The sequence below is a fragment of the Balaenoptera musculus genome, chromosome 19 (genome assembly GCF_009873245.2).
Source record: "Balaenoptera musculus isolate JJ_BM4_2016_0621 chromosome 19, mBalMus1.pri.v3, whole genome shotgun sequence".
Classification (NCBI taxonomy): Eukaryota; Metazoa; Chordata; class Mammalia; order Artiodactyla; family Balaenopteridae; genus Balaenoptera; species Balaenoptera musculus.
In genome coordinates this window covers 53,281,357-53,299,463 of record NC_045803.1, presented here as the reverse complement: position 1 = coordinate 53,299,463, position 18,107 = coordinate 53,281,357, and the positions used below count along the sequence as shown (strand labels likewise).

At 41.6% G+C, this 18,107-nt stretch overlaps 1 protein-coding gene across 1 annotated transcript; it reads right to left on the bottom strand.

Annotated features, from left to right (window-relative positions):
• Window positions 1-2,349: 2,349 nt before the first annotated feature.
• On the bottom strand, window positions 2,350-18,068 carry ATMIN (ATM interactor). Its single transcript, XM_036833362.1, has 4 exons — window positions 17,699-18,068; window positions 7,818-7,943; window positions 7,035-7,234; window positions 2,350-6,338 (listed from the first exon to the last, which is right to left on the bottom strand). Exons 1-4 carry the CDS (start codon window positions 18,026-18,028, stop codon window positions 4,700-4,702), a joined length of 2,295 nt encoding a protein of 764 aa, XP_036689257.1. The 5' UTR covers window positions 18,029-18,068; the 3' UTR covers window positions 2,350-4,699.
• Window positions 18,069-18,107: the final 39 nt, after the last annotated feature.

Genomic DNA, 18,107 nt, shown 5'->3' with positions numbered 1-18,107 from the left:
TAGTTTGCCAAAGTTTGAATGGTTTCTCAAAAAGCATACTATAGAAATCTTAATTTTTGAAGGCTCACTTTTTAAATAGGGAAAAGTCTTTGAAGAGCATTTTAAGGTTAGATATCCTTTTGTGATGTTAATTCAGATGCATTGACTCCTGCCAAATTTTTATTGCAGCACGAGCTCTATGTTTTCTGAAGTCACTAAATTTCTCATTACAGCACAGGAAAAGGAAGATAAAGTAGGAGAGGGATCAGTTTCAAATTCAGTCCTAAGCAGCAACAATGTTTGAGATGCAATCATAAAACCAAATATTTCACCTAGGACATGGAAAAAGCACTAGATCACCAGAAGGCAAAGAGTAAAAAGCTGCAAGCAGAAGCAATAAGAAGATGCCAAACTTGGAACAAGGTCTTATTGACACATAATATGCTAATCAGCTCACTCCTTTAGGCCAAAAAAAAAAAAAGTCTTTGTTCAGATAGGTAACATATGTATTTTTGAGAATAACAAAGTCACCATGGAGATATATTTTTTTAAACAATTTTTTATTTTCTGAAATATTTGACTATTTCACTGATAAACTAAAAAAGAATATTATTTAATTTTGTTGTCCTTTTTTGTAGCCTTTATGACCTGTAATATTAACTTGCTTGATGGTAAAGAACCAAAAGTTAATGGAAGAGCCTTGACCACGAGTTTCTCCTATGACAACCTTCACTGTTCCTGATTTTGTGGATTTAGAACAAAGTTACAAATGTGTTTATTTTGTTATTTATTAGTAAGGCAATATATAAATTTAGATTTTTTTCTGAAGTTGAAAGAACTGAATGAATACTAGCCCTCTTTCAGTTTCAGTATTATAGACAATGCTCTTATTCATTCACGTACTTTGGACATTTGCTCCTTTCAAACATGCATATTTTTAAAATACAGTGCCCAAATGTGTTAATTTGAGGACACCAACAACCTGAGAGGCCTTTCCATTTGCTCTTTAGCCTGCTTCTCTCGATATGTAAACTAGTGTATCAGTGTGTCTGCTAATAAATACCTTTCACACAACTGAGAGAACCCTTTGGATTTAAGCATTGCAAAACAATGGTATTTAGTCGACTATCTTCTTGGACTATAAGAACATTAGACTAGCCGACATCTTGCTGAAAAAACTAGATTAAATTCATGTCATTTAAGTCTTTTAGATGTTGGGAGTGACCAGTAAGCCAACAGACTGATGTGTCCTCTCCTGGTGTCAAATCTAATCTGTGGCACTTTAACACACTTCAGGTGAGAACACACACATATATTGAGATATAAGGAAAATAAAACCGCGTAATACTTGAGACTTCAAAGGCTTCATTCCTAAATGCCCCAAAGTTACATGTTCCTCCTACTCTTTATTAAACAGGCTTCCGAAAACAAGTCTGAGAAGCATTTCTTTTAAGTATACACGATAGTAAGTACTCTTCAGAGTCAATATTAGATAACAAGTTTGGACTGGAACTAAGAGAAGCATTCTAAAATTGAGACTGTAAAGGATTACATGAAAATATCACCCTGTCATTAAACAACTCAACTTCACAACTAGCCTGACACTGATACATTTCCTTCCAATCAAAAGTAGCTGCAAACCGGGACGCCACTGGTGGCGCAGTGGTTAAGAATCCGTCTGCCAATGCGGGGCACATGGGTTCGAGCCCTGGTCTGGGAAGATCCCACATGCCACGGAGCAACTAAGCCTGTGCGCCACAACTACTGAAGCCTGCGTGACTAGAGCACGTGCTCCGCAACAAAAGAAGCCACCACAACGAGAAGCCCCCGCTCTACGCAACTACAGAAAGCCTGCTCACAACAACGAAGACCCAACGCAGCCAAAAAAAAAAAAAAAAAAAAAAAAAAGTAGCTGCAAACCTTACTCTGCATCTTTCAGGTAAGTCTATAAAAAATTTCTACTTTTATTTCCCTTTATCTAAAGGGACTCAAACACACTGATTTGGCTTTCCTGCAATTAGTAACTGAGCATGAGCAAAGAACTACTCATAGTCCTACCCTCTTATTTTTGCTCTTAAGCCAGAACCATATTACTTACAAAGATAAAAGACACCCCATTATGAAATGGTGACATTTGGATGAAAAATGAATCAGAGTAATTTCTTTAGAAATTATTTTTTCAAATTTCCTTTGAAAAATTTTCCAAAAACTTAAATCATAGGGCAGTTTTTATCAAAATAAAAACTTTACGTCAAAACAGCAGCTTTGGGAATTCCCTGGCGGTCCAGGGGTTAGGACTCTGTGCTCTCACTGCTGAGGGCCCAGGTTCAAAATCCCTGGTCAGGGAACTAAGATCCCACAAGCTGCATGGCGTGGCCCAAAAAAAACCAGAAGTTTTGGTAATGGAATGTCTTTTCATTTTCTACTAGGAAAATTGTTAGCATATTTTCATGAACAAAGGTAAGACAGTAATGGAAATAACTAGGCACAGTCATTTCATCGTGTGACTTTCAGAAGATGATGAGTTTGTGAAAAGTTAAGGCAATGAAGTCACATTATGAGTATGCTGAAGAATTTACACAAAAGGTAGAATTATCACTTGTCTTTAATCACTGAGTTTCAGATTTTACAAATAATCTTAGAACAATTCAGGTAACTAAGGTTTTGGGGGGAAACAGTTCTTACTTGTACATGAAGAACTATTACATGCTCCATTTTTCTGCAAATAACTCTATTGGCTGGATTAACAAACACTGTCACAGAAACACAGAATTTTTTTAAAGCCATAGATCACTGCATATATATTTACAAAAAAGCCATAAACAAACATGCATTTCTCCTTATTAGGAGAACTTAAATAGATGTTTGAACATTAAGGCAGTGATGATTCTAAAACATAATGAAATTCTAAGTTAAGGCTTTATGTTTCTTTTGAAACCCATATTCATAGGCAACTGTGACCAAAGCAAACTTTTATCTATCAGATTGAGTTCACCTGCTCAGGATATGTTATTTATCCACTACCAATAATTCTTCTACAGGATAGGAATTAGTAGCAACACCATTAATTTACTTTAGTGAATTCTTAGTCCCCTCCTTAGGTTTTATTTTGAGGATTTAGCCTTCAGCAGCAAAAGCATGTGCCACAGAAAAAACAGAGCATTTTTCTGGGTAAACTTAGAAAAATTTACAGAATGCACTGATTTTTACTTGCCTGAAAGTTGGCCAACAATCAAGAACTCAGAATCTCCTAAATACAGAAAACTCCAAAAGCATACTTAACCACACACCCATCTCAAAACACAGATGTTCTTGATTATTGAAGCACTTGGTCTTCACCTCATTTTCTTTGAAGACTGTTTGGTATTACCCTCTCTAAACAAACAAAGCAACAAAATGCAGAACACCATATTTTAGATGGATCTATTCTATAATTGCTATCCTCAAGGCACAAATACTATCCTTGCTAGACCAATGTGTTTCCTCATTTAAGGAAAAAATGAGAGGTGGATGAAAAGAAGATTCACTTTAAAATAGCTGCTGATTGATTGCACTCTTGCCCTATCAAGCTTATGCAAAGTATTGAAATTTAGGGGGGAATGTCCTTTTCTCCTTATGTTATTTTTTTTTAAACATTTAGAGAGACAAAACTCAGACTCAGCTGGTGGGTGCGCCTTGAGGAGCAGCTCTGGAGCACCGGCCTGGCCTTCTGTAGGGAGTAGGAGGGATGCTCGTAGGACACACTCCAGTCTGGGCTAACAGGCATGATTGCACAGCCCAGCGTTTCCATAGTTGGGGTGACTTACTGTCACTTAGACTGAAAGGATCACTATTTACACTAAGTGCTTGCCGCTACTTCTTTAAGCAATAATTTTACAGCAACACGTCTTGTGAGGAAAGTACTATACACTTAACGTTCGTATCAGTAAGAGTTCACGTAGAGGAGGGATGGCATTGACTATATGAAAATTGTCTCAAAAGCTAAAGACAAGTGTAGTTTCCTTTGTGTCTTCAAATCAGGGGAGAGTAAGATGTCAAAGCAGATGAAGCTGTTGGTGTTTAAATCTGATGGTGCAGCGTCAGACTTCTTTAGACATTATTGGGACACAGGAATTTCTAACAAGCACTGGTGAAAGTATTTTAGGTGCAATTTAAGTAAGTCATACTTTGACTAAAATGTCTTGAAGGTTTGAAAAGTTTGTACCCTAGTCCTGGTGAGCTTGGCTTCAGCTAAATGGCTAGATGGGTTTTAAAGGTGTGAAATACATTTTTTTTTTTTTAAGAAGGGAAGACTACACTGAAAGGGCAAACGTAGGCAACACAAATACAATCATTGTTAGATCAAAATCTTAAACTTTATAATACACTCACACATTTTTACACAAATTTCATGTTTACAAGTACAAAAGGCAAAGAACCTCAGAGATTCGAAGTAACTGTATCATCAAGTACATTCAATAGAGTTAACACTGCTGTCCCGGTTCTCCATCTTCTAAATCCAGAAGGGAACCAACTGTAAATGCCATCCCCCATGTGGATTCCACTTTCAGAAGTTGGAGACTGGGTGTAATTCTGCACATGTCTGAGTTTCAACAGAGCTGAATTGAGATTCCATCGTGTTCCAGGCCAAATCGGCCAGAAGAAAGTCATCCATTGCTGTTTGAGTTTCATTGCTGGTGAAGAATAAGCTCCCCAAAGTTTCAAAGCCAGAATTCATGGTCTATGTTTCTGCACTGTTCAACTGAACTTTGCTTTCTAGAGCAGGTAGGTTTTTAGCAGTGGAGATTCCTTCAGTTTGGGTCTCTGTGTCAGATGAATCAGTACTCATGGAAAAGCTGGAGTGTTTCAGAATACTTCCCAGAGGCAGATGAGGGCTACTGTCTAAAAAGAAGTTCAAGTCCGTCTGTGTCTGCGTGTCAAACATTTCAAGGCCTAAGAAGTTAGAATTTCCTCTACAACTGTAGGACTGGGCACAGGCATCTGCAAATAAGAAGTCAGTTTGGGTCTCTATGTCCAGGGATTCCAAGACTGGCTCCGTGGTCATGGTGCTAAGCTCACTCTCTTCAGTTTGAGTCTGGATATTTGAGGCCGAAAAGAACTCTTCAATATCAAAATCAATTGCGGGATTCTGGGTTGGGCCAGATGGGAGCTGGGTGTCAGGTCCAGTACTTGTGTCAGACAAAAGACTACGATTGTCCAGTGTCTGACCAGGCAGATTACTTGACAAGATGTTTTCTAGATCACTTAATAAATCTATGGTTTGGGTCTGATTATCTGTCATATTCTGTGAAGAAAGCATACTATTCTGTGCACTGAAGTTTATAATTGGTGCAGATTTCTCAATATCTTGATTTAAAGTTTTAGGGTGGTTCTGAGGTAACAAACCATGAGTCACAGTCTCTGCTACTAAGCTGCTGCTTATAATACTGTCTGTAGAAACACCATATGATGAAGGGACACTCTCAAAAATGTCTCCACACATTACACCTTGGTCCATCTGTACTCCATCATCGGTTGCACTTTGCATTCCACTGGTCTGAGTTTCTCTGGAGATCCCACCTGACTGGAAACTGGCATCTATAAACACATCAGTCTGAGCCGCTATAGATGAGGTTACTTTAGAACTGGGCAAAAAAGTTTGAGTATGAACACTAATGGGAAGGGAAACTTGAGAACCAAATGTCAAATCAGTTTGAGAACAAGATGACACAGAGGAATCAGGGCTAACCCACTCTGCAGACGGTATAAAGTGTTGTGTGGTGTAAGACAGTTCTGTCTGTACATTGATTGAAGAAATGCTGTTCTTCTGACATGTGTTCCCTAGTTCTTGTAAAGGGTTAGATGGACTTTTACCGAAGTTCACCTGAACACCTGTGCTAATTGGCTCAACAGCAACAGGATTTACAATTTTTGAAAGAGGGAGGCTCTCCTTGAGAGAGCAAGCCTCCGAATCTAGGCCGAGGATCAGGGTTCCGATGGACAAGGGCAGTAAGTGTACAGCACCGGGGGCAGAGCCCTGATGATCGACACCCAACACCACAGGCTGGGCTGAGGAGTCGGCTGTAGGCACAAAGACAGGCACAGGAGAAAGCTGCATAACGGGGAGTTTAACCAAAGCCACTTTGGGCTTTGGTAAAAGCAACTTCTGAGGATACCTTGGAGGTGTTGGAAGAGTCTGCTTTCTGGCATTAGAGCTGCAAGAATCTTCAAACGAAGCCACTAGCTTTATTTCTGAAGTTTCCAGTTCTTGAGCATCTGGTCTTGGGGTTGCTTGGTTGCTCAGTGATTCAACAGTCTTACTGGACAACTTCTGGTTGTGCAGGCAGTTTTCCATTTTCCTTTTCTTACTAGGTGGATCCCTGAAAACAATGACAGAGTAAAAAGAGAAAAACAATTTTAAACTGCAGTTTTCTTCATCAACCCTGGCACTGTTATCTTCACTTACAAATTCTATTTCCCACATCTACAAAAGAGGTCAGATTCAACCCAGCGAAGAGAAATCCCTTCTTTTGTAACTCGGCCTATTATCAATATATGGTAGGTAGAAGTTCAGAAACATGCAAACAGGGAAGCACACCTTTTTTTTGGGTAAAGTGCTAAGTACCAGAACTCAACTTAGATCTGTAAGCATCAGGAAGCTAACAGATTATATAATGCAACTATTATCATTTCTAAAGTGGAAGCTCTTAGTCCAAATATAAATATGACCTTTCAAATGAAGCACAGTTTCATGATAAAAAACTCTTCAACAATCTAGTATCCCTCTAACAGAAAACGCTGGAAGTTTTTGAAGAATTGAAAACCCAATAGATTTTCAGTTGGGAATAATAAGGGACTCTCAAAAGGAGCTGGTGCAAGAATAAGGAAGAACAATTGGGTCAAGTAGATGTGGATCATCTGCTAGTACTGCTGCCATTTCCAAAAGTTCCCTTCTTCATGTCACATCTTTTCTCCGCCATTCCTCCTTTCTCCCCACACTAATGGCTCTACAGGAAGTTTCATTTGAAACTCTTCCCACAGCTATTGGCTTTTGGGCCACCATTTTCCCCCTTTACCTGTGTTCTGCAGGGATCTCATGGCCAGTTCGGTAGATGTGGGACTGTAACGCAGTCCTGCTGGCATAGGGACAGCCACACGTGCACTGGAAGGTCTTACCACAATCCTCTGCATGTCTTTTCAAGTCCCACTCAGTGCCATATGAATTGCTGCACTTACTACATTTATGCTTCTTTTCAGCATGCATTTTCATAAAGTGCTAGGAAGAACACAAAAGGACTAAAATGAAAAACTGCAACTGCTCAAAACATTTCAAAAACCATCAACATACCCAAATTAACAATGATTTTACATGATACAATATAGCAGTGCAAATCAAAAGAATGTAAAAGCAGGCAACTCTTCCAGTCCAGAATCATCTCTTTCCCCACTGGCTGGGTCCCTCCCTCCTCTTTAAGATAGCTGCTTCTGAAATTCTTCTTTTCCCTGCAGTTTCTTAATCCCTTGGGAGAACATTTCCTTTGTGCCTTTGCTCCTCTGACCTTGCAAGCATGCAGATTCACACAAGAGATCTGGAAGTACACAGTTTATCATACTTTGCTGACTTGGTCTTCTTTTCTTTCCAAATCCACTTCTGGACAACTTCCCCTCCAGAACAAGTCATGTCTCCTTCACTTACACCCTACTCATTTTTTCCCCAAGTGGGAGACTTGGGTGGCTGTCCTTACAAGAAGCTTTCTGCTCAATTCTCTAGTTATGATTGGTAAGTAATTAGAATACATGAGGTTTATGACATCTGCATTTCATCCTCAGAGAAGTATACTTAAAGGCAAGTAAAATACCTGTTTTACGAGAGAAAATTGAGAAAATGGTCTGTCAGGGCCTCTAGGGCATCCTTCAATTGGACAACAGTAGAATTTTGGTACAGTTTTCAAATCTTTTCTTATTGTTGGATTCACTATGCCATCCTGCAAAAGAAAAATTACTTTAAATAATTATCTTCAAAAAAACCAACAGAACGAGCTGGGAGTGATAACAAGGAACGAGTAAAGATGTGCACAAGGGATCTTTTTAGGGTGATGAAAATGTTCTAAAATTTGGGCTTGTGGTGATGGTTGCACAACTGTAAATCTACTAAAAAATAACTGAATTATTAACTTAAAATGGGTAAATTGTATCGTGTGTAAACTATAGCTCAATAAATCTGTTAAAATTTTTCAAAACAAAATAAACAAAACCCAACTATATTGTTTAAAAATCTTCTATCCATTCCTTTAGCACTCCTTCTAGACTTAAAAATCTCTGCCCTTCAAGCCAGCTTCTCTAATTGTAAGTGGTATATTTATAGTTTCTTAGGCTCAAGACTTGGTATCATCCTTAAGTCTTCCCTTCTTTTTTATTCCACCCACACTGAATTAGTGTGAGTCTCTGAAAAAAACCTGACTATGATCTAGGTCTTCCTGATAAAGAGAACTGTGACTTTCTCTGATCACCACAATGCCCCCTAAAGTAGCTAAAGCTAGTTAACACAACGTTTATACAGTAGCGTGAATATAGGCACCATGCTCTGTTTGAAATTCAGTAATCATTATAATGGCCAGTGCTAACACAGCTTTTACTACCATGGCAGGCACTGTTCTAAGAACTTTATATATATTAACTCATCCTAGTAATCTTTTCTTATTAAGTATGTGATTGACTTTTTGGCTGGGAATTTTAAAATAATTGGTGAGTTAATTTAGCTTAAAGTGCTGTCTTGTTGCCCCTGATGAGCCCACATACCTCAGGAGTGAGAAACCTATGACCTCCAGTATAATTCTTATCTGACAACCCCCAGCTGGCCCCAGAGGAAGGTGTGTGGATGGGGGGTTGGGGTGGGGAAGGACCTCCCTACTACGGCTGGAAACAACTGGACACGTGCTCAGGCCTCAGCTGCCGCTGTAGCACCTAGACGTTTTAGTCCTTAGGTGCTGTGATGGGAAAGGATTCACTACTTTTGGAACATGCCCACCTCCTCCGCTTCCATCAGTGTGCATCTAGAGAAGAAACGAAGAACCGTGCGGCTAGGACTCCCTCCGTTTGCTTTCCTACTGGATCTCAAGAGGAACATGTTGATCTTGTTGAGTCTGTGTCCACTCATGTAGAGGGGAAAAGAAGCTATTCTTGTTTCATTTTTAAACAACGTAATTTATCTCTCAATGATATCAAATGTAGTCAGTTATTCCTCCATGTCTTCTACCTTGGTCCATCCTTTTATAATCCTACTGCACTACACTGTCTAGATATTCATATTCATTTGGAATATTTAAATGGTCTCCTAAATAATTTTCCTTCCTCTTCTAATGTCAGAACAAATTTGACATTCCAAAAAATTATTTGTATGTATCACCGAATACTATTTTTTTAAAAAAGGTACATAAAATAAAATCCCATCTCCTCATTATGCCTCCAATCTACCATTATAACCATATCTTTTTCTGTTCCCTTTTCATACACTCCGCTGCTCAGCCTAACACTCTTCCCACTTCCATTTCCACCTTCTACAGCCACTCTCGGATGACTGTCTCCCTTCAGGCAGAATGTGCCGGTGGGAAGAGGGCACGGCATGGAGAGGCCTGTGAGCCATTTCCACCACTGATTAGGCACATGACTTTGGACAGGTTATTTAATCTCTGAGCCAGTTTACTCATTTCAAAAACAGAGAGAATAGTTAACTCTCAGGATTATCTAGTACTGGATTAGCGTGGAGCCCGCTCACATTCTCAATAAATAGCACTCCCTTGTTCTGCTCACCACCCAGATCTATTCCTTGTCTGAATTCCAAGGTAGCAGCTAACTTAACTTGCAAAGTATCATTTTCTTCTAGAATTCCTGTCTCCTCAACTAAATTTCTTAAGGGCAGAAACTAAGTTATACACCTCTTGGTACTGTTTTCATGCTTTAGACTGCACACTGAAGGCAGAGCACTTTTAGAAAGGCAGCCCAGTGCAGGGCAGCAGCTCTCAAACCTAGCGGCCTGTGAAAAATCACTTGAGGCGTTAAAAAAAAATACCTGTGCCTGGTCCCAGTCCCAGGTAATGATATAATTAGTTTTGGGTGGGTTTAGTATTTGGTTTGGTATTTGGTTTAAAAATCTCCCCTGATGATCCCAGTGTGTAGCCTAGCTTAAGAACCATGGTGCAGTGGTTAAACCCATGGGTTCTGGAATATGGAATTCTCTATGTTGCTCCTTTCCTGTGACCTTGAAAAAATTAACTGTCTTGGTTTCCTTATTTGTAAAGTAGGCATGATAGTACGATCTACCTCAAGGTTGTTGTGAGGATTTAGTGAATAATTTAAGAGACTTAGAACAGTGCTTATCATATAATCACTCAATTAATTATTATAGCTATTAGTTATCGGCTGTGGAGATTTTTGTCGCTTCTTTTGCTTTCTGCCAACCAACTTAAGGCCAATAAGCTAATCTAAACTAGTACTTTACATTAAATACTGTCCTTGGGGCAACAGAAATAAAAGCAAAAATAAACAAATGGGACCTAATCAACCTTACAAGCTTTTGCACAGCAAAGGAAACCATAAACAAAACAAAAAGACAACCTACGGAATGGGAGAAAATATTTGCAAATGATGCGACCGACAAGGGCTTAATCTTCAAAACATACAAACAGCTCATTCAACTCAACAACAAAAAAACAACCCAATCGAAAAATGGGCAGAAGAACTAAACAGACATTTCTCCAAAGAAGACAGATGGCCAACAGGCACATGAAAATATGCTCAACATCGCTAATTATTAGAGAAATACAAATCAAAACTACAATGAGGTACCACCTCACACCAGTCAGAATGGCCATCACCAAAAAGTCTACAAATAACAAATGCTGGAGAGGGTGGGGAGAAAAGGGAACCCTCCTACACTGTTGGTGGGAATGTAAGTTGGTGTAGCCACAGTGGAAAACAGTATGGAGTTTCCTCAAAAAGCTAGAAATAGAGTTGCCATATGATCCAGAAATCCCACTCATGGGCATATATCCAGACAAAACTACAATTCCAAAAGATACATGCACCCCTATGTTCACAGCAGCACTATTCACAATAGCCAAGACATGGAAACAATCTAAATGTCCATTGACAGATGAATGGATAAAGATGTGGGGGGTGTGTGTGTGTGTGTATACATACACACACACACACACACACACACACACACACACACACACACAGTGGAATACTACTCAGCCATAAAAAAGAACAAAATAAGGCCATTTGCAGCAACATGGATGGAACTACAGATTATCATACTAAGTGAAGTGAGAAAGAGAAAGACAAATACCATATGATATCACTTATATGTAGAATCTAAAATATGACACAAATGAACTTATCTATGAAATAGAAATGGACTCACAGACATAGAGAACAGACTTGTGGTTGACAAGGGGTAGGGTGGGTAGGGGGGGAGGGATGGATTAGGAGTTTGGGGTTAGCATATGTAAACTATTATATAGAGAATGGAGAGACAACAAGGTCCTACTGTATAGCACAGGGAACTATATTTAATATCCTGTGATAAACCATAATGGAAAATAATATATATATAGAAAGTATATATAACTGAATCACTCTGCTGTACAGCAGAAATTAACACATCGTAAATCAACTATACTTCAATTAAAAAAAAGAAAGAAAGAAAAATCCATGGATTCATCTCAAAAAAAAAATACTGTCCTTGTGAAAGTCTGATTGAAATGCTGCTTTTATTGAAACACTGGCCTCTGCTAGCTTTAATGACAACCAACACTGCCTCTCAATCACCAAACTCATCCCATTCACCAGTTCATCTTTTTTTAAATGAAATACTTTTAAACTTATTTTCCTTCTAGTGTTATCTGCAAGAAAAAATCAAATATGGAGAGAATATTAAGAAAGCTCTAAAATTCTTTTTTTTTTTTTAAGGCTAGGACAATTAAAAAAAAAATTATTTATTTTGGCTGCACCGGGTCTCAGTTGCGGCATGCATGCGGGATCGAACCCTGGGCCCCCTGCATTGGGAGCACGGAGTCTTACCCACTGGACCACCAGGGAAGTCCCCATGCTTACTTCTAATACATCTTAAATTTGCTTAGCAATCCTTTTATTATCCCTTTTCAAACTCCCTATCATGCTCTCATATACCTGTTCACTTCACTTTTTAAAAAATTAATAAACTTTATTTTTTAAGAGAAATTTTATTAGATTCACAGCAAAACTGAGCGCAAAGTACAGAGAGTTCCCATACACTGTAGTGCCCCCCCGCCCCCCCAATACAGCCTGTTCCACTATTAACATTCCTCACCAGAGTGGTACATCTGTTACAATTGATGAAACTACACTGACACATCATTATCACCCAAAGTCCACAGATTTTATTAGAGTTCACTATCTGTGCCGCACATTCTATGGGTTTTGCCAAATGTATAAGGACAGCTATCCATCGTTATAATATCATACAGAGTATATTCACTTTCCTAAAAATCCTCTGTGCTCCACCTATTCATGACACATTTCCCCTTAAGCCCTGGTAACCACTAATCTTTTTACTGTCTCTGTAGTTTTGCTTTTTCCAGAATATCATTTAGTTGGAATCATACAGTATGTAGCCTTTTCAGATTGGCTTCTTTCACTTGGTAATATGCATGTAAGGGTCCTCCATGTCTTTTCATGGCTTGATAGCTCATTTCTTTGTGGTGCTGACTAATATTCCCCTGTCTGGATGTGCCATCGTTTATTTATCCATTCACCTGCTGAAGGACATCTTGGGTGCTTCCAAGTTTTGGCAGTTATGCTTTAAAAATGTTTCCTACCACCTCCTCGCGTTTCCTTTCTCACTGCTACCATCATTAGTTCAAGTATTCCTGACTCTCTGTTTGGACTTTGTCACTAACCTCTTAACTAATTTCTAGACCTTCAATCTCTTTTTCATTCACACTTTGCCGCATTCACCTTTCTAAAATTTACCTCTGATCATGACATTACTTCACTCAAACATTTTCAACAGCACCCCAATACTCCCCAAGCCCAAATTCCTCTAGCCATTGGGACGTCCAAAGTCCTGTACGATATAGCTTCAAACTATGCTTCTTTTCCGTCATTTCTCTGTTATATCTAATGTAATTACTTAAAATTCCCCAAACCTTTTCAAAAGGAGGAATATATTTATAACTTTGTTGCACTTGGGAATGTTTTAAAAAGAGTAAATGTTCAGTAAAAACTTGGGACATTATACTGAATATGTTTAAGTGGCCATCTAAGTCAAAACTGTATCACACATCAGGATGAGACACTAAAGGCAGTCATATTGGACATCAACAACATCTCCTTGTTGCTGTCATTACAGGTGTGGAAACAACCCGATGCTGTTCGCTTTCCTGCTTTCTGAGGGCCAACTCCTCAGTCCTCCCCATCACCACCTCTCTTCCCCAGTTCCTGACCTTCTTCCCATTCTTGTTCTGAGACAATAAGCTCTGAGATGAGAATGGGATGATAAGAAATGGTAATGGCACAATAAGACATGAACTGCAGTAAGAAAGTGATGTTTTTGTTCTGAAGTGCTATATACATTCTGGAATAAAACTTGGCAGACTTTTTTTTTTTAACTGTACCTTTTGTGTGCATAACTGAAAAAAATGACAAAAAATACTTCATGCTTTTTGTACCTTTTGGGTACCTGTTTATAAAACATTTTAAGTAAAAGAATTTGAAAAAGAACCTATGAGAGGAAATAACTGAAAAACAAGATGGACAAAAGTAAACAAGGAGAAGAAAAGTAAAGCAAGAGGAAGGACCCCGATGAAGAAGAGAGGATAAAAGGAAAGGATTGTAAAAACTGTGGCAAAAATTGGAAAAAAAAAAAAAGAAGAAAAAAAGGCATTATAGCTACTCTAGCATCTCTCTGCCTTCACAGAAAAACATCCAAGAAGAAAAGTAGTTTGCTTTGTTGTTGTCTTATTGTAAATTTAAAATTAGAAGTCTCTGTACACTGTGATCTATAGAGCAACTTGGAACATTTTCTTTCCCTAAAAACAGAAAAAAATTCCTGGCAAATCATTAAAAGCAAACCCCTGGACTGAACATAACACAAAATCCACTAAGCCATGTTTTAAAAATATGTGTTGCTGGATAAGAGGTTCTTTAAGGGGGCCCCTGTCCCCTTCACTATTTTCAAACGTGAGGGATAAAAGAATCAAGAAATGCCCATTTACTCCTACTCTTCTTTTCCCTGAATCACCAGCTTTCATTTCTCCATGGACCCCCTTGTAGGCAAGGCTGGACTAGGATATTTCCAGATTTACTTACAGGATATGGAATATAGACATATATCTTAAGAACCCACATAAAACCAAAAGGTATCATGTACCTTACACCTTACAACTCTATCTCCACTTTTATTCATCATCCTTCAGAAAGATTTGTTAATAATTAAGAAGGGAGTATTTGACTGAGGGCAGGGTATCTTCTGAAGATTAGAAATAAATAAGAACCTTATAACAAATAATGGGGAAGGGAATAAAATATTATCACAGGGGATTCCTTGGTGGTGCAGTGGTTAAGAATCCGCCTGCCAATGCAGGGGACACGGGTTCGAGCCCTGGTCCGGGAAGATCCCACATGCCGCGGAGCAACTAAGCCTGTGTGCCACAACTACTGAGCCTGCGCTCTAGGGCCCACGAGCCACGATTACTGAGCCCGTGTGCCACAACTACTGAAGCCCGCGCACCTAGAGCCTGTGCTCCACAACAAGAAAGGCCACCACAATGAGAAGCCCGCGCACCGCAACGAAGAGTAGCCCCCGCTCGCCGCAACTAGAGAAAGCCCGCGCGCACCAACAAAGACCCAACACAGCCAAAAATAAATAAATTAAAAAAAAATATATTATCATAATCTAGGAGAAAAAAAACACAACAACTAGGGCAGAAACTAGAATTATGTAAGTAGCTGTAACCAAGAGAACAAAGGGAAAAATCGCCATTGAATACGACGCAGATCTGCCAAGCAGATACACTCAAGCTTCAGGGCCCGTAGGAGCACACTGGACTGCTAGGGGAGCCTCTGGTCCAAACACAGACCACCTGCAAAGCCACAGGGAGCTCCCAGTCAGCTCTTGTCCTTATTAGGCCTCCTTCTTCCCCCTTCCTCCTCACAATACTTTGAGAACATCAAGGGTCAAGCGTAATGTTTGAACTCAAGAGCCTACTACTTGGCTCCCAATTGTGTGGACAGATTCACCACACTGGGGCAACACTATACAGATATGGCTATTTTGTCACACAGGCTACCTTCATTAAAAAAAAAAGAACCCCCTTTCCACCAAGACAGCAGATGTCCCGGGGCTGCATGGTTAGAAAGACGGAACAAGGCAGGAAAGTGAGCCTGTCTGACATGGAAGAAACAACGATAGTTCAGGGTGAGGTTTCTTTAATTCCTGCCGAAACAGGTCTCTCTAGTGACCTAGGAAGGAAACTCAGGAGAATCCATTTTTCGGTTGTTCACGATTTGCAGTTCAGAAAGCAATCTTGAGTGCACTGTGCTGTCTGCAGACAAGAGAAATCTGAAAAAATGACTAAAACTGGAAGAATGGCTTCACATAGGTTCTAAGCAAGGGGGGATGCTGACACTCTGCCGTGCTAAGGTCCAAGTAAAGGTTTGACTATTAAAATTTACAGTTGCCTCAAACATATTCCTTCCTCGTGGGCCCGTTATATGCTTAGGATTGGCAGCTTCAGAATTCCTGAACTTTACATATTTTTTTTTTTTTAATGTATTTATTATTTATTTATTTATGTCTGTGTTGGTCTTCGTTTCTGTGCGAGGGCTTTCTCTAGCTGCAGCAAGTGGGGGCCACTCTTCATCGCAGTGCGCGGGCCTCTCATTATCGCGGCCTCTCTTGTTGAGGAGCACAGGCTCCAGATGCGCAGGCTCAGCAATTGTGGCTCACGGGCCCAGTTGCTCTGCGGTATGTGGGATCTTCCCAGACCAGGGCTCGAACCCGTGTCCCCTGCATTGGCAGGCAGATTCTCAGCCACTGCGCCACCAGGGAAGCCCCTGAACTTTACATATTTTAAAAACATAATTAGAAATAAACCTACTGCCTACTACCAAACCCATCGTATACTAGTCCTGACAAGTAAATGGTATCTTTGCGCTTCACAGATGCTTCACAAAGTCTGGAGAGATACACAGCCCCTGACAGCAATTCCATAGAAAAGAACAATGTAAACTGTTAAAAAGTGCTTGCGAGAGTGATGTTCAGGCCAACACAAAGAGAGTCGTGGTCAGACTGGCAGCTTCCTCTGCGCTCAGAGATGTAACGTCGGCCTTAGCTGTCTACCAGTGAGGGGAGGATACTGGAGGTTGGTGATGGCTGTATACACGAGTTGAAGAGAACCCAGGGATTAGGCTGAAGAACTCCTGCAAATATACAGTCCATCCACTCAAGATAAAACATGGCTAAGAAGTGTTTAATTAAAATTCGGGATGGAGGAGAAACCAGGAGAACGAAGACCATTCCCAGAGTGACTTCACTTGTGTTGTGAAAGAAAGGCAGAACTCGCAGGGAAACTGCAGGCCCACCTGCGAGGTCTTCCTCAGCGCACTTCCATGTACCTCTCCTGATCGGGCCTCCCTAATCGTCACTTCAGCACGTTGTGGCCTCTGTATCCAGCTGGTGCTAGAAGGGGACTGCCCTCCGTGGGCATCCCATCTGCCCTACTAGAGACCATCACCTCGAACTTTCTACTGTTAAATTCTTATCAGAAGCCTGATTCTAAACACGTTTCTGAGGGAGATTTACCTGAAGGGCAGACGGAACATGCAAGAGGCGAGGTAATTTAAACTTACTCCTGAATCAATTCAGACCACCGAAAGCTACATACTCACAAAACTCCCTTCAGTAACGTGCTTTGGAATTATGCCCCTGTTGGCCTAGAAGACTTGAAGAAGTGGTGCAAGGAAACTTCCTATTATAATGACTGAGAAATCATGATTTAATAGGTCTGGGATGGGGCTGGACATCTGGATTTTTAAGAAGCTTTCCACAGATGTGCACTGAAGGCTGAAAGTCGCCCCATTTTACGTAAGGTGGAAGGGACGTTCAGATTATTGTCCTGTTATTATATATACCGTGTCCCCTCTTAAACAAGATCCACGGGAGAAATTTCGCTTAGGTCTCATCTGTGAGCAAAGGTGATGTTTACCAACACTGTGGAACCTGTTGCCAAAGCTGCAGCTCCCTGCTAACAACTGGCCCGGAGGAGGAGGCAGTGTGCGTGCGGTGTGAACGGCACCGGCTTCGACCCGAGGCCGGGTTTAAAGCCCAGCACTACGCAGGTGCGTCATCGTTTTCTCTGCAGTAGAACGAAGGTGTCGTGAGAGCTCACGAGACAAACGTGAGAAATGCCCGCGACGCCAAGTGCGAGGCCGGTGGTCCGGCCGGTCCGAGCCCGACAGCGCAGTGGCATGACACAGGGTTTTCCTACCGCTGCGCCTTCCTGCCTCCTAGCTCCCACTCTCCCTGCCGGGACTCCCCTCCCCGGTCTGACCCTTTAGGGCCTCGGAAGCCCCCGCCGACGCCGGCCGGACCTCGGCGCCTTCCCGTCCGCGGCCCTGGCCGCCCTCGGCCCCGAGCGCCCGCTTCAGGCGCTCGGTCGCGCCAGGCCCCGGGAGGCGCCGTCCGCGGCGGGCTCACCTGCAGGCGGTGGCTCTTGACCAGGTGCATGTTGAGCGCGGGACTGTTGGGCAGGATCTTGCCGCAGCCGCGCACCGTGCACAGGATGTTGGTCCGCACGGCCCGAGACAGCTCGCTCACCGACGGCTGGATGAGCTCCCGGGCCGGCGGCGCCGCACCCGCAGGCTGTTGCCTCGCCGCCGTGGGTCGCGGCCGGCTGCCCCTCAGCCGCCCGGGGGGATCCCACGGGCCGGAGGCGGCAGCGGCTCCCCTCGCGGCCGCCGGGACGGCCGCGGCGCCCAAGGCCAGAGCCGCTGGCCCCGCCGCCGCCGCCGCCTCAGAGGCCGCCATGGCTCCCGCACCTCAGCCCGGACAGCTAGGACGCCCCGCCTCCCGCCGCAGCGACTTCCGGAAGGGGGCGGGGCCTCTC